Here is a 20,976-nt window from a genome sequence, read left to right as displayed (position 1 = left end):
TAGATGGCATTTTATCGGGATTTTCATGGATGCTGTAAAATTTTGGTCAGTACGCCGGTCGATCACAAAGAGTTAAGGCCATAAGTACATGTTTCTCAAGTTTTCAGCAATTTTTGAGGCTTTGGTAAATGTAACTTACAGGCAGAGGTGGTCAAAGCAGGCAGCGCTGGTACCAGGGCTGTACAGACTTTAGTCATAAATCGACATGACTCGAGTCGTTTTCTCAATAAACCAGTACGAAAAATGACTCGACTTGATTTGACTCAATCTTTGTATTGACTCGGCTTGTACTCGAGTCATTGCGCATGACTCGGGCCAAGTCATTTGAGTCAAGACCCCGACAGCCAAGACCAACTTTTCAATGTAATTACTAATAGTAAAGTTGCCACAGTATTGGTATTTAGTTTAGTAGTAAGCTAGTGGCAGCGCTATTAGTAAATGCGAGCAAAACTGTTAAAAGTGAGGAAAATTGGTATATAATGAATGCAACGTATCCGACATCACCATGCAGAGTTGCGAAAAGTAGGCTCAAAACTGAACACTGAACAGTCAACACAATGACTTGGACTCTGACTCCAGTTATAACACCATAACTCGGACCCGACCCTCTGCTCTCCGACTTGGATTCAGACTTGACTTGATGATGAATTGAAAATGACTCAACTTGACTTGAGTCAAAACTATAAAAGTGACATTGACTCGTGACTCGGAACCTTGTGACTTGGGTTCAACCAAGGTAGGCTACTTGCGATGAGAATATACGTAGCATTACTTCGGTACTAATCGCCTCTGATCTATTTTGATGTGATAGCATTTCTACATTAGCCTATATTAGAACCCACATCGAATATTTGTAAGTTGCCTAATTCTATTAAAATGCTAAGCTAATTCAAGTCTCACCCACAATTCGAAGCAGTATATCGCCCTCGTGTCCGGCCCATGGTCTGCAGCCAGTCGAGACAGAAATAAGGTACCAGTAAGGTTGTTGGATTTGTGAAGGGAGTCGCACAGCATGATGCTAAAAGGCCGAGAGTTGAAATCAAGAAGATTGGTCAATGTAAATTTGAAAGCCTACCAGTACTTTGTCAACTGAAATTAACAAATTGTACTTGTAATCATATTCATGTAAGCCTGACAATAAAATTAACAATGGAACTAACAAATAACTAAATATCAGGTAATGAATAATGATTCTAATTCCGAAATATGCAAAGAGATATCATTAGACAATGCTATGACATACACAGCACCGGTATCCAGGAGCTATCAAAACATTTTAAAGAAGATTCACAGAACAAGTAGACTGGGCAGTAGGGTTGTTCAGATTTGAAAAATTGTCAGGAAACTTCGATGCTCGTGACCCAAATGATGGTTTAATACATAAAAACACTTTTATGAGCAATTTTGGTCATCTTCCTCGTGACCTTCTATCCCCGAAAAGCCCCCAAAGATGCACGGGGCAATTCTCCTTACTGCTTGATCTGTAGTGTTGACCATGTCACCAGTTTATAGCTTTTGTGACGTTATCATTCGAAAACTGTCATGTAGAGACGAGATATTGCAAGAAAATAGATATGTTTTCAAAATTTTATTGAAATGCAGTCCTGTAAAGGCCACATGCATCTCCGTTTTGCTCAGCAAAACCTGTCTGTGATGCTCATGGGAATCATGTATTGGTTGCACCATTGACATCGGCTTTGTTTTGGATCGTACATTGAAGAAGCGCCGTTGGGTTGCAATTCGTGACCAAATACTGATATTCCCAGCTAGTTATCAGCCATAAGGTGTAATTTAGCCTATAGGTATGTAATGTCAGTAATACTTTTCTCAACTTCAAATCATCTGTAAAATACCGAGTTATCTTATTTTATGGTAGACTGCAATTTAGTTGAAGAAGAATGCCTGAAACAATGCATCAACACAATGTTCAGCGCTTGCCTTATAGGTGTTCTTGTCATATTCCATACGTTGGCAACCTCTTCAATAGTTAGCAGGACATAGTCCTGCGTTGTGGTAGTTTCGCGGCAATTTTCTTTCAGATATGGCGGATGTAGTAGAACCTCATCCAGAGTCGGTAGCTTGGAGTGACTAATACACTCAGATAAATATCCGACCGAATAGTGACCAGAATATCAGACCAAATAGTGGCCAGACCGGAATCTTGTTCATGGTTGGTCCGCAAAACCCATATCCGCTTTGTTTCAGACATTCTTCTGCAACTAAATTGCAGTCTACCATGAAATAAGATAACTCGGTATTTTACAGATGATTTGAAGTTGAGAAAAGTATTACTGACATTGCGTACCTTTGAATAATACCTTATGGCTGTAAACTAGCTGGTAATATCAGTATTTGTTCACGAATTGCAACCCAACGGCGCTTCTTCAATGTACGATCCAAATCAAGCCGATGTCAATGGTGCAATCAATACATGATTCCCATGAGCATGATAGACAGGTTGTGCAGAGAGAAATCGATGTGCGTGTGGCCTTTATATGACTGCATTCAAGTACAATTTTGAAAACATGGCTATTTTATTGCAATATATTATCTCTACACTGCCGTTATCAACTGATAACGTCACAAAAGCTATTAACCGGTGACGTGGTCAACATTACATATCCAGTAGTAAGGAGAATTGCCCGTGGATCTTCGGGGGGTTTTCGGGGATAGAAGATCACGATGAAGATGACCAAAATTGCTCATAAAAGTGTTTTTATGTACTAACCATCATTTTGGTCACAAGCATCGAAGTTTCCTGACAATTTTTCAAATCTGAACAACCCTACTGGGCAGTCATATCTAAAAGAATTGGCCTAGTTAATGAACACTCACCCAAAATCGCTTCGTATCCTTACGATACAGTAAGCATGAAACGACACACAGTAGCAAACTTAATGCTGCTGATATTGACACGAAGATCAGGGTTCTAGATTCCGCATGCTCAATGGCAGCAATAACATCTTCCATGGTATGCGTGCGCCATCTACAATCTGAATTTCCAAAACAAAACTAATTTCTGTAACTCTTTGTCATTGTGACATCACATAGCAAGATCATTGCCGCAAGCCGGCTACTGCTAGAGCTGGCGTCGGGAGTCTTTTTCGTGAGAGGTGCAATATTTACCCTTCCTTTAAAATTCTAATTGTCAAAGAGCCATATATTGTCAATGTACTGTGACGTCATAATGCAAGATTCCTGGCGACTTGCCGGCTGAACTCGAACTTCACCACATATGTATCCATGTTTTGCGTGTAACAATCTCGATTCCCGAGACCTGTCAAAACTGAAATTTACTCCAGTAAGCAGTTTCCAAAATCTGATTTGATCGAAGGCTTGTACGTACACTTTTAGCAGTTAATTGAAGCGTGGCTAGTGCTACTTTCGGAATGGCCATCGCAAAATGACTATAAAAACACTGCAGGAGTGAAATTGTTCAAAATCTATTCGGTTACCTTGATGCAGCAACGATATCGCCTAGTTCTTGCACTGTCACTCATGAAAACAGACTTCCGAATTTTCAAAACGTGCAGCTAGAATTACACAACTCAATTTTTGAGACTCGCAAGAAGCACGACAGCTAATCAATTTTCCGAACTCGCAACTAGAACTAACAATATTCAAAAATTAGTAACCAACTAAAACACTATTAACTGCATTCGATTCGCAATGAACTCACTCTCGGCAGAATGGGAAGTGCCCATGGGTAGCGCCACTTTTAGTATAGTGATGGTTATGAAGCAGTGAATACAAGAACATCACAGAACAGAACAATGGCGACACTAGTCAGCGTCTACTAGTCTCAAAGAAGTAGAACTGCTTCTACACTGACCACACTCGGTGAGTGGTGACATCATGTACTGCTGGGACCTGTCTATACACTTAATGCTCCCTAACCCCATCCACCTGCTGAATTCATAGCAATGACCAATTAATCAAACCAATATGTATATTCAATAATGAGAAGCTGTGTCAGCGCAAATCCTGTGGACCACTCTAAAGACGTTGTGCTTCGGTCAAGGGCTCAAACCACAAAGGTACACTGCGAAAATGGAAATGTGTAAATTGGAGCACAGCATAGCCAGAAAAAATTGCGATGGGAAAACTATCAGCAATGACCTTGATGTCATGGATCAATTGTAAAGAAACGGAATGAAAAAAATATAAACCCTAACAGAGTATTCGAATTGCGAAGAGCACAGTGAACTTTCCTAGACTAGTACAGTTTGGCAGGTGTAAATCACTAGTGAACACTTATCACAATAATTCACAGACACTGCAAACAACCTTGATGCACGAAACATAAGAATGGAACAAATGTAAATAACAGTACTGAAATTTGGTCAAAGATATAATGATTTATGTTCTTTGTGCGTTACAGACTAAACGAACAATAGTAGGCCTATTATGAATTAACCTGATTGTGAAATTTCTTTTAACATAAGAGGTGGTACGATAATAGAAATATTCATTGCCAAGCAGCCTACACAATATTACACTGTCAAATAATCGGCTACCTCCCATTCATCCACCATCACAATCTTTGATATGTCCTTTGGACAGGCGCTTGCCACTTGGATGTTAATTTCTTTGGTCGTTTACGTTGGATTTTTGCAGCGAAACAAGATATTTCATGTGTTGAGTCTCCGCAGTCTCGACAGCATGGAAAGTAACTTTGCCTCGTATTCGCGAGACTCTTACGACATCTCTCATCGATGTCATGAAATCCACGATGTTGTTGAAGCCAAATTTTCTTGGACTCAATTCGTCCATTGTGAGATCTCGATAATCTTTCTCAAAACGGTGCGCAGGAACTCCCTCTTTGGATGACATTAAAACGGAACGAACCATTTTTTTTGTTCGATCCATTTTCAATTGATAGTTCTCTTCAATGAATAGTTAACAAATGCGCTGTAAATAAATGAAAAAATTCAAGAACGATATCAGAGTTGAAATGACTCGACTCAAGTCGCGATTTTTTGGTGACTTGACTTGACCCGAGTCATTTTACAAATGCATAAATTGACTCGACTCAAGTCAATTTTTGTATCAAATCGACTTGTACTTGGGTCATTGTGCGAGACTCGAACCATAAAGGTACACCGCAAACAATGAAACCGTGTAAATTGGAGCACAGCATAGCCAGAACAAAATCGAGGTGGGAAAAATATCAGCAATGACGTGATGTCATGGATCAATTGTAAAGAAACGGAAGAAAAGAAAATGATATATTCCTTAACGCAGTATTCAAATGGCAAAGTGAAATTTCCTACACTAGTAGGCTACAGTTTGGCCAGTGTAAATCACTAGTGAACAATGAACATTTATCACAGGTGGCTAAAGATAGCATCGCAATAATTCAAAGACACTATAGACAATCATGACGCACGCAAACTAAGAATGGAACAAATGTCAATAACAGGAACGAGATTTGGTATACGGATATGCAAAATAAAAATCGTATCATGAGCCGGATTAAAAAGGTGCTTTCAAACAGCAGTGGTCGTATGACAAAAAGAACCCACTGGGTCAATACAGCTTTATAGGTGTTAATCAGTAGTGAACACTAATCGCTATTAACCGGTTGCTAAAGATAGCATCACGATAATTAAAAGACACTGCAAACAACCATGATGCAAGCAACATGAGAATGAAATAAATGTAAATAACAGTATTGAAATTTGGTCAAAGATATCTTGTGTAATTCTTGTGTTACCTAGTAAAAAAACAAGATGGTATCAGAAGCCTGATTACAGATTTGCTTTTGAACAGTACAGGTGGTACGACAATAAAAATCTTCATTACCAAGCAGCCGACACAATATTACACTGTTAAATAATCGGCTACCTCCCATTCGTCCACCATCACATCGTTAACGCACTCGACACCTTTTCTGCCATCACGGTAAACGCAGATGTCGTACACCAACATATTGTTTTCAAAAAAACAATCCAACACATGCGCCGTCAGTGCACGGCCTGTAATTGCATCTTCGAAACGCTTCATCGCGTCCAAGGTCAAGGAGTCCTTGATTTTGATACCGCCAAGTCTCCCCACCATTGCCAGCTTCGGCAAAATGGTGATGTTTTGAGGCAGATAGCGTAAAGATCCCGTAGGAACCACGTCCAATTCTCCGCGATCCACCAAATAAACCGATGTATGCCTGCCATTTACACTTCGCACTTCAACACGCCTCCAGATAGGCCGAGTGTACCTGTCACAGATCGTGGCGTAAATACCCTTATCGCCTCTCGACGGGTTGCAGCATTTACCGGCACTTTTTGAAAAATAATGCGTCATCATAGAGGTGATATTCTGAAGGTGAACAAGTCTCTCGACAGGCACCATGAAAAGATCCGGCCATAGTACTCTGGTGATTTCAACAACTATCATCTTTCCCATAGCTCCCTGATAGCAGAACGACTTGGGCGGGTCAACATAGGCGATGCCATTATATGGTTCAACTTTGCTGACGGCTTCAGTGACCGTAACATCGTTTTCCAAAGATGTAGTGGACGGACAATCATCTTCCTCACTTGAAGAAGATGCAGAACTAGACACCGATGAGTCAGATTCATATTTGTCCGAACCAGATGTTGATTCGACATCATCTTCCGTCAAAGACATTTTCACATTCTTCATAATCTCACAGTTAACGTTCGCGCCCGAATGATAAACATGCACGGCATGAACGACACCCGATTTTCCTTTCAAGTCTCCGACTGACGTCGAGATCACCTTGACCACAACTTTTTTGTTCAGAAGTGTAGGCAAAGTTTTAAGGCAGCCCTCTTTAAAAATCTTGTAGTCATAATTCTGCTTGTCGAGAGTGCATAGGACCGCGAGCTGCGGCATCTGGAACAAATGTTTTTGAAAATGATAAACCTCTTGATATCCGACCCGCATTGTATTTCCATAATCTATGAAATACACCATCACAAGATTTCTAGAAGTGGAAACCACTTTTGCACGCTTTCCGTTACAAACGACCAGCAATTCAGGCTTAATTTCACCGTGTACCAAATCATTTTTACCGCACTGTATGTTGTCGACAATGTCGATGAATTTTGGGTTTTTGAATATTTGTACATAAAAATATGCACCGTTTTCGTCACAGACGTGAGTGACCTTTCCCGAATGGAGAGAATTCTGTTCTAAAACCATTTTTTCAAGCGAACTGAACCCGGTGGTTTGAGCATCTGATGACAAAGCCAAGTATTTTCGCGGGCGTGCCTTTGCAATTTTTCTCTTTGGAGAACACATCGCTCTACCGGTATCAGATTTAGCAACATGTACCGTCTCAGGTTTGCGAGATACAACTTTGTGAGAGTCACCGTCACCTTTACCAAGCGCCCCCTTATATACTACCTGTGTGTGGCCTTTGATCATTTTCTTGAAGGTATCTTTGTGTTTAGATGGTATGCCTGACACTTCTTTCCTGCTGTTGATAGTAAGTTTGTCCATCGCTGACACCAGACATTGGTCAGGTATCGGGTAGAATTTCACATACTCTCTGTTCCCGATACATTGACGATTTATTTTTGCTACGTCAGGGACTTGCCCGCACTCGACAGCGTGCAAAATACTGTCCGAAATCTGACAATGGTATTTTTTCATGTAAGCGTTCTTCAGCTCATAAAAAGTCACGCCATCCTTTCTTCCACTCAGCAATTGACAGAGTTGATTTCTGATAGTTGCGCTGATCGAAACCAGATTACTATCAGCATCCATACTGAACTTTTTTACATCACTATCCTTCTGTCGTATACCAGTAGACTCACTTTGGGTGTATTCATTTCTCAACGGATATAGTATGTATTTCTGTCCTTGCTTCAAAGGATACACCTCCACCCTGGCCGCACCTTTGATAGTGCCATTAATCAGATCATCTATAATAGAGTCAGAAATCTCAGTTTTGTGTTCCCTGAAATAGATACTCTGAAAGTCTTGGGCATGCACTCCACCAGGATTATTTCCGAGAACACTTTTTATTCTGTTGAGAATAACAGGACTCAGCTTTCCCGAGCCCTCCGTGTAAGCAGATTTCACCTTGACTGATATTTTTCTTGGAAGAGCCGTGTTAACTTTTGGATAAATCACTGCGCTACTGTTCTGTCTAGAAGGTCCAATTAAAGGTCGTGGTTTACTCACACTAGGGAGAGGCGTGCTGATTTTCCGAAAATTCACAGTAACAGGATATTGTCCAAAGGGCCTCATTAGCGGTGCCGGTTTACTCGCACTCTGCTGCTTACTGCCATAGGTCACGATTCGTTTTGACCAACCTGATGATGACTGATATGGTCTTTGATATGTCCTTTGGACAGGCGCTTGCCACTTGAATGTTAATTTCTTTGGTTTTTTACGCTTGGATTTTTGACTCGAAACAAGATTTTTGATGTGTTGAGTCTCCGCAGTCTCGACAGCGTGGAAAGTAACTTCACCTCGTATTCGCGAGACTCTTACGACATCTCTCATCGATGCCATAAACTCCTCGATGTTGTTGAAGCCAAATTTTCTTGGACTCAATTCGTCCATTGTGAGATCTCGATAATCTTTCTTAAAACGGTGCGCAGGAACTCCCTCTTTGGATGACATTAAAACGGAACGAACCATTTTTTTTGTTCGATCCATTTTCAATTGATAGTTCTCTTCAATGAATAGTTAACAAATGCGCTGTAAATAAATGGAAAAATTCAAGAACACTATCAGAGTTGAAATGACTCGACCCACGTCACGATTTTTTGGTGACTTGACTTGACCCGAGTCATTTCACAAATGCGTAAATTGACTCGACTCGAGTCAATTTCTGTATCAACTCGTACTTGGGTCATTGTGCAAGACTCGAACCAGAAAGGTACAGCGGAAAAAATGAAACCAAGTAAATTGTAGCACAGCATAGCCAGAACAAAATCGAGGTGGGAAAAATATCAGCAAGGACGTGATGCCATGGATCAATTGCAAAGAAACGGAATGAAAGAAAATAATATATTCCATAACGCAGCATTCAAATGTCAACGGGCACAGTGAAATTTCCTACATTAGTACAGTTTGGCAGGTGTAAATCACTAGTGAACACTTATCAAAGGTGGATGAAGATAGCATCACAATAATTCAAAGACACTACAAACAATCATGGCGCGAGCAAAATAAGAATGGAACAAATGTAAATAACAGTAATGAAATTTCCTCAAATATGTAATAATTTATATTCTTCAAGTGCGTTACCAAGAAAAAGAATCACTAATCTGATTGTGAAATTCCTTTCAAACAGCACAGGCAGTATGACAATGAAAATCTTCAATGCCAAGCAGCCAACACAATATTACACTGTCAAATAATCGGCTATCTCCCATTCGTCCACCATCAGATCGTTAACGCACTCGACTCCCTTTCTGCCATCCCGGTAAACGCAGATGTCGTACACCAACATATTGTTTTCGAAGAAACAATCCAACACATGCGCGGTCAATGCACGGCCTGTGATTGCTTCTTCGAAGCGCTTCATCGCGTCCAATGACAAGGAGTCCTTGATTTTGATACCGCCAAGTCTACCCACCATCGCGAGCTTCGGCAAAATGGTGATGTTTTGAGGCAGATAGCGTAAAGATCCCGTAGGAACCACATCCAATTCACCGCGGTCTACCAAATAAACCGATGTATGCCTTCCATTGACACTTCGCACTTCAACACGCCTCCACATAGGACGAGTATACCTATCGCAGATCGCGGCGTAAATACCCTTGTCGCCTCTCCACGGGTTGCAGCGTTTACCGGCACTTTTTGAAAAGTAATGTGTCATCATAGAGGTGATATTCTGAAGGTGAACGAGTCTCTCGACAGGCACCATGAAAAGATCCGGCCATAGTACTCTGGTGATTTCAACAACTATCATCTTTCCCATGGCGCCCTGATAGCAGAATGACTTGGGCGGGTCAACATAAGCGATGTCATTATATGGTTCAACTTTGCTGACCGCTTCAGTGACCGTGACATCGTTTTCCAAAGATGTATTGGACGGACAATCATCTTCCTCACTTGAAGACACAGAACTAGACAATGATGAGTCAGATTCATATTTGTTCGAACCAGATGTTGATTCGACATCATCTTCCGTCGAAGACATTTTCACATTCTTCATAATCTCACAGTTAACATTCGCGCCCGAATGATAAACATGCACGGCATGAGCGACACCCGATTTTCCTCTCAAGTCTCCAACTGACGTCGAGATCACCTTGACCACGACTTTTTTGTTCAGAAGCGTAGGCAAAATTTTACGGCAGCCCTCTTTGAAAATCTTGCAGTCATAATTCTGCTTGTCGAGAGTGCATAGGACCGCGAGCTGCGGTATCTGGTACAGATGTTTTTGAAAATGATAAACCTCTTGAAATCCTACCCGCATTGTAGTTCCATAATCTATGAAATACACCATCACAAGATTTCTAGCAGTGGAAACCACTTTTGCACGTTTCCCGTTGCTAACGACCAGTAATCCCGGCATAATTTCACCGTGTACTAAATCATTTTTTCCGCATTGTATGTTGTCAACAATGTCAATAAATTTTGGATTTTTGAATATTTGAACATAAAAATATGCACCGTTTTCGTCACAGACGTGAGTGACCTTTCCCGAATGGAGAGAATTCTGTTCTAAAACCATTTTTTCTGGCGAAAAGAAACCGGTGGTTTGAGTAGCTGATGTCAGAGCCGAGTACTTTCGCGGGCAGGCCTTGGCAATTTTTCGCTGTGGAGAACACCTCGCTCTACCTGCATCAGATTTGGCGACATGCACAGTCTCAGGCTTGCGAGATTCAATACTGATGATTTTGCAAGGAATTGCGACTTTGTGAGAGTCACCGTCACCTTTACCGAGTGCCCCCTTAGATGCTACCCGTGTTTTGCCTTCGATAATTTTCTTGATGTTATCTTTGTATTTAGATGGTATGCCAAACACTTCTCTCCTGCTGTTGATAGTAAGTTTGTCCATCGCTGACACCAGGCTTTGGTCAGCTATCGGATAAAATTTCACATACTCTCTGTTCCCGATACATTGTCGATTTATTATTGCTACGTCACGGACTTGCCCGCACTCGACAGCGTGCAAAATACTATCCGAAATCTGACAATGGTATTTTTTCACGTAAGCGTTCTTCAGCTCATAAAACGTCAAGCCATCCTTTCTTTCGCTGAGCAATTGACCGAGCTGCTTTCTGATAGTTCCGCTGATCGAAACCAGATTACTATCAGCGTCCATACTGAACTTTTTACCATCATCTTTCTTCTGTCGTATACTAGCAGACTCACTTTGGCAAGCTTCATTTTTCAACGGATATAGTATGTACTTTTGTCCTTGCTTGAAAAGATACACCTCCACCCTTGCCGCACCTTTGATAATACCATTAATCAAATCGTCTATAATAGAGTCAGAAATCTCAGTTTTGTGTTCCTTGAAATAGATACTCTGAAAGTCTTGTGCATGCATGCCACCAGGATTATTTCCGAGGACACTCTTTATTCTGTTGAGAATCACGGGACTCAGCTTTCCTGAGCCATCCGTGTAAGCAGATTTCACCTTGACTGATATTTTCCTTGGAAGTGCCTTGTTACCTTTTGGATAAGTCCCTGTGCTAGCATTTTGTCCGGAAGGTCCCATTGAAGGTTGTGGTTTACTCGCATTTAGGAGTGGTGTGTTAATTTTCCGATAACTCACAGTACCATGATATTGTTCAACGGACCTCATTAAAGGTGGCGGGTTACTCACACTCTGCGGCTTACTACCATAGGTTACAATCCGTTTCGACCAACCCGATGATTGATATGGTCTTTGATATGTCCTTTGGACAGGCGCTTGCCACTTGAATGTCAATTTCTTTGGTTTTTTGCACTTGGATTTTTGATTGGAAACGAGAATTTTCATGTGTTGAGTCTCCGCATTCTCGACAGCGTGGAAAGTAACTTCACCCCGTGTCCGCGAAACTCTTACGACATCTCTCATCGATGTCATAAAATCATCGATGTTGTTGAAGCCAAATTTTCTTGGATTCAATTCTTCCTTCACCAGATCTCGATAATCTTTCTCGAAACGGTGCGCAGGCACTCCCTCTTTGGATGATATCAATACAGACCGAACAAATTTTTTTGTTCGATCCATTTTCAATTGATAGTTCTCTTCAAGGAATAGTTACCAAATACGCTGTAAATCGATGAAAAAATTCAAGGGCACTTCCGGGTTGAAATGACTCGACTCGAGTCACAATTATTTGGTGACTCGACTTCACTCCAAAAATTTTTTCAAATGCGTAATATGACTTGACTTGTAATCGGGTAATAGTGCATGACTCGGGACTAGGACGGCTAAGACAGACATTCAATTGTAACGTCAGAGAATAGTAAAGTAACCGCATTATTGATATCTAATCTAACAGTCCTGATACTTGGAAAATAGGGCCAGAAACTGTCAAAACTGACGAAAATTACTACCGGTATGTTATGAATGTGAGCCATTCTATTTCATTCGGGAAAGTTGGAAAAAGTGGGGTTAACCGGATCGATCTGAAAACTGAACATTTACCATGATGACTTGGACTCGGGTCACAAGACACTATGACTCGGACTCGAACCTCCACGTTGGACTCGAACTTGAGTCGGTGGTGAATTGAAAATCATTCGACTTGACTCTAGTCAAGACAATAAAAGCGAGAATGATTTGTGACTTGGTTACAAGCCTGGGGATTAATATTAATTAGAACAGTGGTGTTTGATAACTTGACAGACACTTTCGGTAATCGGTAAGACTCAAATGAAAGCAAAATTTTTTCAGCGTATCATAAAATCTACCACATTTCACTAGAATACTGATGCCCAAAATGAACAGTGTTGTAAGATGATTTTCACACAAAGAAAAATTATGCAAATGACTATTTATTGAGAATCAATGCGACTTCTGACGCATTTGATTTGGTGTGTGCCTCGTCATCCGCCAAATTTGTGAGACTGGGTCAGCAAACCCTTGGGGTTTATTTGATCCCCGTAAAATAACAAATGTATCAAGGTGATCATGGAATGGCTAAGATGCTGTAACCAGGGACATTCCTTGTGTTATTTATTGAAAACTAACCTAAGGATAGTTGTGCAACACGCCATTGCATGGTCGACAACCAGAGAGCACTAGAAATCGGCCTTGTTGCGAAGAATTGACGTTCCACATTTTTGCTACATTCATTGTATTTTGGATCTGCCGATATTCGAAACAATATCGATTTTCGACTTATAAGCGCATTCACGGGTAGGCTAATTGCAGTGTCTTGAACAGATTATGATAAATATTATCGGATTTGGTGTGACAATAGCTTTTATACACCACTTTTCCAAAATCTGTTCGCCGTAAGCTGCAACATTAATGCATCTGTTTAAAAAGATATAAGCTCGCAATAAAGCTTTGATAGAATTTTACTGGTTACCTGTATAGTAGGTTTGTTCAAAAAAAAATTATTTTTCCAAATCTCACTCGCCTAATGACTAAATCGTCAGGTTGTCCAAGAAAACGATGCACACCAAATTTGACTCAATTCCAACCAGTGAAGGCCGTGCAATCTTGAATTGAAATTTTCAATTTATTTTAAAAAATGAAAAAAAAAATTTCTCAAATTTTTCTGTCAACCCCATGAAATAGTTGAGCTGACTTCAAAGACGATGCAAATCAAATTTGAGTCAATTCCGACTAGTGGAAGCCGAACTATCTGAGTTTTTCGTTGATAATCCCCGGATCAAGGATAATCCGACAATTATCAACAAAACACTCGAATAACTCCGCTTCTACAAGTCCACGACCGACCGATCAAGAAGCCGGACGCTTCACCATTACGCTATCTTGTCGACCAACTTTATTAAAAAGCTGACCAGATATGATCCGAAGAATAAGGAGAATGCTATTATCTTTCGCAGGCTTTGCATTAGTTTAGTGGTTCCCAACCTGTGGTACGCGTACCACTAGTGGTATACGAAAGTCTTCCAGGTGGTACGCGAATAGATTGCATTTTCAAGACCGGAAGGGAGTTATTAGTTCAGGTGGGGTTGATTTCAAGTTTTTGAGGTCATAGCCGGAGGTAGGGGCAAAACCACCAATCACGGCGTACAGGGAAGAGATCTAGTCGTTAAGCATTGGATTCTTACCTAACAAAATGCCGAGTTGATATATTCGACCACAAGAATTCCAAATGGATCCACTACAGAAATCATATATTGCGCCTTGAAATGGGCAGGTCATTCCCTGTTCCACTGTCAGCTCAACACGATGGAAGCATTTTTGACAGCCTTCCGCGCGCGTAACCTATGTATGTGTGTGGTACGCGAGCACAGCATAAAACATTGAAATGGTACGTGGGTGGAAAGAGGTGTGAAACCACTGCATAAGTTGCATGCACGGATAGTTTCGAAGATGATAGCATTGATGGGTAGAGAAGTAAATGAAAAGGATCAAAACTGTCATTTGAATCGCAACAGAAAACTCAACTTTACAATGAATCAAAGAAGAGCCAACGACTTTTGATCTAGACCAGTGGTTCCCAACCTTTTTCGACTCATCGCCCCCTTTTCAAACTCCAGACCGATCATCGCCCCCCAAATATTGGGAACCGAGAAATGGGCATACAGACTGAAATCACCGGCGAGTTGACTAAGAAAAAAGGTCAACTTTTCGGCTCGACCTCGAAATTACACTTTTCCAGCTAAATTTTGGTGAGTTGACTAACAAAATAGGTGAATTCTCCGACTTGATTCCAAAAGGACCGTAACAGCACTTCGTCAGCCCCCACGGCCCACCGCAATACGTTGGTCTTGACCCTCCTCCATAGGGCGAATAAGCAAACTTCTGCACCCCTCAGACCCAACTCCCCCGATACCTCTTTACCGCTACTTCTCAGCACAAATTTTCGGACTCTTTAGTTAATCGGCCTAATTCGCGCGAAGCGCGAAAAATTTCTATCAGTCATGATTGAATCGGTTAATATGATCGGGAATTGCATATATGTTGCTAACAATTTTTTATCCTCTCTTTGCTCATGTATTCAGATTTACCGGTACAGCTGAGTGAGGTGTCTTGGAAACTGTAGGGCCCGTAAATAATAATTGAACATATCCGGGCGGACCCGTGGGTATAATGACTTCGTTACGTAATGACATTTCGTGGCCTGTCTGCTATGTCAAAAGATATTCAAATCGCCCATATGTACTAAACTAAAAGACGCACACGATTTCAATTTCTGCACTGGCAATTAATTTTCTCTGCGAGATGGCATTTTTTGCGGGGTGTTGATTGCCAGGACAGAAACATTTGGTGTCAGCCGTTTAAGCGCCCATGGACAATTAAATATATATGTGTATATAGTATATATATCGAAGTCGGTCAGCATAAAGGCAGTCCTTTTCCGCCAAGGTTTTCTCATTCTGGCACACTTCACGGAGTCGCATGTTACACGGCCTGAAACTTTATATGCCTTGGTGCGATAATGGCTGACGCCGAGATGCCCACTTCTATAACTCATGCGTATTATTTCTTGGAGGAAGGGTGACCAATAAGCAATAAATATGTGGCCATGAAATGGCGCGCAGCGCGAAATTTTTTGGAAAAAGTTGCCTTGATTTCCAAAATAATACTTTATAATTTAATTAATGTTAATTCACGAAATAACTGTGGGCCCTCCATCCCAATTGAGGGTTTGGGTGTGGCAGTTATGGTCATGGACGCCAATATAGCCATTTCAACGCGCAATCGCCCCCCTATCGCCCCCTTCGTCCACTTTCACCCCCTTGGCTATTTTCGCCCCCCTGAACCGACAAATCGCCCCCTGGGGGGCGATATCGCCCACGTTGGGAACCACTGATCTAGACAAATCAAAATGACAGCTGTTCAAACTTATGTATATACTCAAATACCTCGCTCCGTCCGATATATACAGGTTTGTGTTATAAAAAGCCAAAAAGGAATAGCGGGATAACACAACTATATGCTTAAAATAGTGTAGTTAATCATACTGCTATTATGGTTGTCATCTTATAACTAATTCCAGTGGTGGCATGGTAAAACGAGATGGAAGAGCAATAAAAGCATAGCGAAACAGGAGCATTGAATTGGATATGAATGGATAAGGAAACATATTTGCTTTCCGGTGCAAAAGTGCCTGCTTCTCCAGTAAAACGAAATTTACGAGACTCTGATTTTGTATCTAGCCCCAAGTCTAATGTATAAGAGACGACCTGATGCCCTGGTTAGGTAGGTTCTAATCGAAAATATAATTGCCGTTGTCATACAGACTTTACCGCCGAGGGCGCCGACCTCGCCTTTAGGTTTTTAGATTGGAAGTGTCACGCTATAGATAACTAACCTACGTAGGTCAGTTATCTATAGTCACGCGTAGTCCTGTGTCCATCAAGTGTCCATTCTCCATACTTAGTACTGGACACTTGGGGGCCAAAACCATACCACTGGTCGACATTTTTCAACTTTTTTTGCTTTTTTAGAATGGTTAATTTAGGCCCTTTTCATACCGGATTTACGAAACTCTTTCGGGAACAAGTTCCGAAACAGGCGATGTTCACATAGAGAAAAAATTACCGAAACAGTTCCGGGAAAAGGGCGCGTTCATACCTATTTAGAGTTACCGCGAACTTATGTTCATACAGGTCGTTTTTTCGGTAAATTCGCGGGAAATTATGGCCAGTATGAACGCGATTCTCCGTAAGTGTTGATAGTTACGAAACCATGTCTGTGGGGTGTTCCAGTTGTAATATGCTTGTGGAAAACAATGTGGGAGAGGCATATACGTGAGATGCGGAGAAGTTGGCTCCAACTTTTAGCTATGGGATGTTGCGGATATGCCTTCTCGAAGTGTATGGGGCTCTATACTCAATATCTGTATCAGTAATATAGAGCCCGAGCATGTTCCTGGCTTGTATATTATCAACCGAAGCTGAGAGCAGAAACTGAAAGCCAGCAAAGAGTATAGAGTCCTGGAATGAAAAGAACCACCGATCAAATCTGCGTACGAGGTACGACAAAGTCAGTTTATCTTTGTGATTGCTGTATAATGGTTTAGGTAAATCTAATTTTATGTACACTGTACAGAGAAACCAGGGAAATCGAGAAATTCGTGAGAGAAACATTTGGTATACTCTGCGACGAGCTTCGAGACCATAACGAAAAGCAGCAAGCAAATTACATAAACTCAATTTCTCTTGCTTGCTGAGTAGCTGTCGCTCTTTGGAGGCTAGCCAATGAAGCCAATCATTTCTAGATCCAGGTAAACATCAGATGTATTTTAAGAAGGCAACTGTCACAAGTTGATTTTAATAAAAATTGCTGGTGCCTAGTAGGGCTAGCCACAATGATTAGAGTACTCGAATCTGAATCGAGTATTAACTTTATTGATTCGAGGCGAGTAGTAAAATACTACTTTTCTAGTAGGCTACTGATATTATACTGAAAGTTGATTAACTAACGAGAATTATACCGTAGTTTTGATAAACTTTTCCACTGAGTAAGCCTTGAAACCTTGATTGGCCGTGTCACAACATACGAGATATAGTACAAAGCTATGAACGTTGCTGGAAATAACGTATTTCCGAAGTCATGGCCATCTCATATAACACTGTCAAGCAGTGCAATGAAAACGGTATGGTCGAAAAAATATTGAAGTATCTTTAATGTGACGGGCAATAGGCGTTATGTTCTTTATGGTGGCATAAAAGGTAGCCTACACATTTGAATTTTGGCATGGTACATTGTGTTGTGATGTCATCATGATGATACTTGACTCGACTCGAAGCGTAATAAGTGATTCAGAATCGAATCACTCAGGTACTCAATTTTGCCCAGCCCTAGTGCATAGTAATATTTCTACATTTGTCATGGCGTAATGTCAGCCAGTTTTTGCGTAGCATACCACTGCAAAAAGGTCAGACAAATTTGGTCTTGAATCATTATGTCAGAAAAAGAAGTCTGAAAGACCAATTGTTCTTGCCAAGTAGGCTACTTTCTGTCTCAAAAGTAAGACCCAAATTGATGGAAAATAGACTTAAACTGGAAACTGAGCAATCAACATAATGACTTGGACTCGAGTCATAAAACCATGACTCGAACTCGACGCTCTGCTCGATGACTTGGACTCGGATTTGACTCGGTGATAAATTGAAAATGACTCGACTTGAATCTAGTCAAAACTATTGAAGTGGGATCGACTTGTGACTTGGTTACAACCCTGCTCACTTGACTGAAATTGCAGAAAATGAGACCAAATTTGTATATTTTTTGTAGTGTAGTCAGACATGTACATCAACCTACTTATTTAGTTACTTTTAGTTAGCTATGTAGTTCTAGTTGTGGATTTGAAAAAGTGAATAGTTTCTGGTTCTAGTTGCGGATATTTGAAAGTGAGTAGTTCTAGTTCTAATAGCAGATTTTGAAAAGTTGATAGTTCTAGTTCAGGGCCGGCCAACCCGTGGCCCGCGAGTTAATTTCCGAAATTAGTAGTATTATCAAAAATGGATTGCACAGATTGTGAACTTGCAAGGCCAATCAAAAATTTGATTAGTCTGGCCGCAGCACTTGAGATGTGACGACTGAAATATCAGTTCCGACACATTGGTAGGTCTATGAGCCAGTCACATTTTGGTAGATCTTCATACACTACAATGAAGCAGAATACTTTGCGATAGATTAATCAAAAGTAAAAATTTTCTACATGCTTAGCGCAACATCTTGTCACTCGATTTCTTGCTTTTAATATGGTTACCCTTTGTGAAAATGAAAGAACGCCTAATCTATCAGATTGAGTCTAACTATATATATATTCGCTACCTCCCGTTTGCGCTCGCAGAAAGACCGACTATGAAACCTAGGCACAAAATGATTGCCGCATGTTGGACGAAGCTTTCGATATCGATATGTCCAGATGCCGAATAGTCCAGTCCTTGCAAACTGAGCCCAGCGATATACAGCAGGCTTGCAATATAGTCAAGTGACAATATTATTAATTTATCAACTTCAAAAAATTTTCGTGCTTCGCGCGGCTAGTGGCCGGCAGAATAGTTCGTCAATCGAATGTGGTTATTTGGCTGAAAAGGTTGGCCACCGCTGTTCTAGTTGCTAGTTTAAAAAATTAAGTAGTTCTAGTTGAAGTTGCGCATTTTGAAATTCCAGTACTTGTAGTCTGAGTGTTGTGGGTGGATAAAAAATTACCACAGCAACATTTGTACCAAACATGCATTTGCTGCATTCAAGTTTTTCAGGATGACTTCATGATTGGGAGCCAGAGGGTTGCGTACTAGCCTACATGACTGATGACGCAGCCTGTCCCTTTCAGCCCCGGCTCATGAAGCCTTTTCCCTGAAACACAGAGCATAAGCTAAAGCTAATTTCAAATATGTAATGTAAATTTTCTTTCTGCTACCCTTAAAATTCACAATTGCTTTTTCAGAAACTTAGCAAAGCACACTTGAAGGTTGAAAGATTTTGGTCGACTGAAGGCGCGGTGTTCGGCTTTGCTCAGAAACTGCAATCCGCTAAGGCCAGAATGATACAGAGGATGGTATATGCGATGAAGACAAGACCTGGTGGTGATCCAGTATCGCTGGCCCAGACGTCAGAAATGCCCTGTGTAACTTTCTCAATAAACAATGCTCTAGCTTGACCAGATGTGTTTGTGCTGTTTCATTTTATTCATGAGAGAAACTATAACTTAATGCACACTTGCACAGTTCCACCTTTTTCATCAGTATCCTCCATCTAGACCTGCGAAAAGATCAGAATAAGTTACACTTGCCTAGTAACTTCCTAACATTGCATGACGGAGGAATGACTTGGTTGCAACAAGAAAATGAACGCATAGGTTAAAACCAAATTATGGCTTGGATGATGTACGATGGTTTACCAGCCCGTTGATACAATTTCAATTTTGGTTAATGATTCAGAGCTAAGGACATCATTCTCTGCTGTGCTGCCACTATCAAAGCGGATGTTACTGACTCCCCTTTTCAGTAGGCGTATACGACAGTGACTAACCTACGCACAGCATATCCATGGTTAGAAACTTGCCTTTGATGTAACAAATTTGGTAAGGGTTAAGATCACCTACCAAATTAGTGTTGAACTCCTGAAGTTTTCAGGCAACTCACCCAATACTGCATCATTTGGAGATGGTGTTCTACCTTTTTAGCCGCGCTGCTCTGTTTACAAAACCTCAGATAAAAGAAGCTGAATAGTAGTCAGTGACTACGTATTGTGAGCTTACAGAATATAAATCCAAGAATAATGCATTCCCAACACCATTACACAGGAAGATCAAAATTCCGCAGGTAGCTGACCTCGAAATACAAGCAGCCTGAATGAACAGCGCGTTACCGTAACAAAAAGTTTGATTGACAGCGTTCCGGGAACCCAGCTGCGCCATTCGTGTTCATACTAAGTCGGTCCCGTAAAAATCTCCGAAAATAAGCGCGTTCATACCGCCCCGAAACACCAGTGTTATGTTCACATAGAGGGGTTCCGGTAAACATTTTCGAGAAATGTTATTCCCGAAACTCCGGTATGAAAAGGGCCTTAGTCAACCTAATTTGACGATGTTGATTCCGAATTTGCCATCAGAATTCACTCATCACGTCACAATATTTCGCAAAAATCGAATAGAAATTTTACCCAAAAACCGTTGATTAGGGGCGCTTATGCCCGTTTAGGTTGGTTTGGACAACTAGAAAATATTCAGCTTTTTTTTAAATTAGATTAGAATTAGAATTAGAGCTCCACAGTTTTTTCCAAATTAGATTAGAATCAGAATTACAGCTAACACAGCTTCATCATCATTCATCGTTGGTTTATTAGCATATTTTATCAGTTCAATACACCACAAAAATGCGATACAATGAAAAGACAGGAAGATGTCGAAGCGACTTGGAGTAGTCTATGGAATCAGACACCCATCTTGG

General features: G+C 40.9%; 3 protein-coding genes and 2 long non-coding RNA genes across 6 annotated transcripts in view; 1 reads left to right on the top strand and 4 right to left on the bottom strand.

Annotated features, from left to right (window-relative positions):
- The window catches only part of LOC145437943 (uncharacterized), a 64,996-nt gene extending 61,885 nt beyond the window's left edge, over nt 1-3,111 (bottom strand). Inside the window, exons 1-2 of the mRNA XM_080315314.1 lie at nt 2,836-3,111; nt 901-1,018 (exon numbers count right to left, since the gene is read on the bottom strand). Of these exons, the coding sequence (XP_080171440.1) occupies nt 901-1,018; nt 2,836-2,970 (253 nt within the window). The 5' untranslated portion in view covers nt 2,971-3,111. The remainder of the gene's footprint in view (nt 1-900; nt 1,019-2,835) is intronic.
- An 820-nt stretch (nt 3,112-3,931) lies between these two features.
- On the bottom strand, nt 3,932-8,631 carry LOC145438044 (uncharacterized). The gene has a single exon (XM_080315410.1). It carries the CDS (start codon nt 8,629-8,631, stop codon nt 5,824-5,826), a length of 2,808 nt encoding a protein of 935 aa, XP_080171536.1. The 3' UTR covers nt 3,932-5,823.
- Nucleotides 8,632-8,673: 42 nt separating this feature from the next.
- On the bottom strand, nt 8,674-13,612 carry LOC145438041 (tudor domain-containing protein 7-like). Its single transcript, XM_080315408.1, has one exon. It carries the CDS (start codon nt 12,149-12,151, stop codon nt 9,323-9,325), a length of 2,829 nt encoding a protein of 942 aa, XP_080171534.1. The 5' UTR covers nt 12,152-13,612; the 3' UTR covers nt 8,674-9,322.
- A 2,915-nt stretch (nt 13,613-16,527) lies between these two features.
- LOC145438124 (uncharacterized) lies at nt 16,528-19,746 on the top strand. 2 transcript variants are annotated; one of them, XR_013914835.1, is made up of 3 exons: nt 16,528-17,046; nt 17,123-17,297; nt 19,473-19,746. It is a non-coding gene; the product is annotated as an uncharacterized LOC145438124 (long non-coding RNA). The 2 variants fall into 2 exon arrangements; XR_013914836.1 differs by having other exon boundaries at nt 16,528-17,056.
- On the bottom strand, nt 19,691-20,601 carry LOC145438112 (uncharacterized). Its single transcript, XR_013914822.1, has 3 exons — nt 20,286-20,601; nt 20,170-20,220; nt 19,691-19,786 (listed from the first exon to the last, which is right to left on the bottom strand). It is a non-coding gene; the product is annotated as an uncharacterized LOC145438112 (long non-coding RNA).
- Nucleotides 20,602-20,976: the final 375 nt, after the last annotated feature.

The sequence above is a fragment of the Botryllus schlosseri genome, chromosome 4 (assembly GCF_051294905.1).
Source record: "Botryllus schlosseri isolate E-star chromosome 4, Bs_hap1, whole genome shotgun sequence".
Taxonomy (NCBI): Eukaryota; Metazoa; Chordata; class Ascidiacea; order Stolidobranchia; family Styelidae; genus Botryllus; species Botryllus schlosseri.
This window is presented reverse-complemented; position numbering and strand designations above follow the sequence as displayed.

Excerpts from the sequence above, each read along its gene's own strand:
- LOC145438044 (XM_080315410.1), bottom strand. The coding sequence starts at position 8,631 with ATGGATCGAACAAAAAAAATGGTTCGTTCCGTTTTAATGTCATCCAAA.
- LOC145438041 (XM_080315408.1), bottom strand. The coding sequence starts at position 12,151 with ATGGATCGAACAAAAAAATTTGTTCGGTCTGTATTGATATCATCCAAA.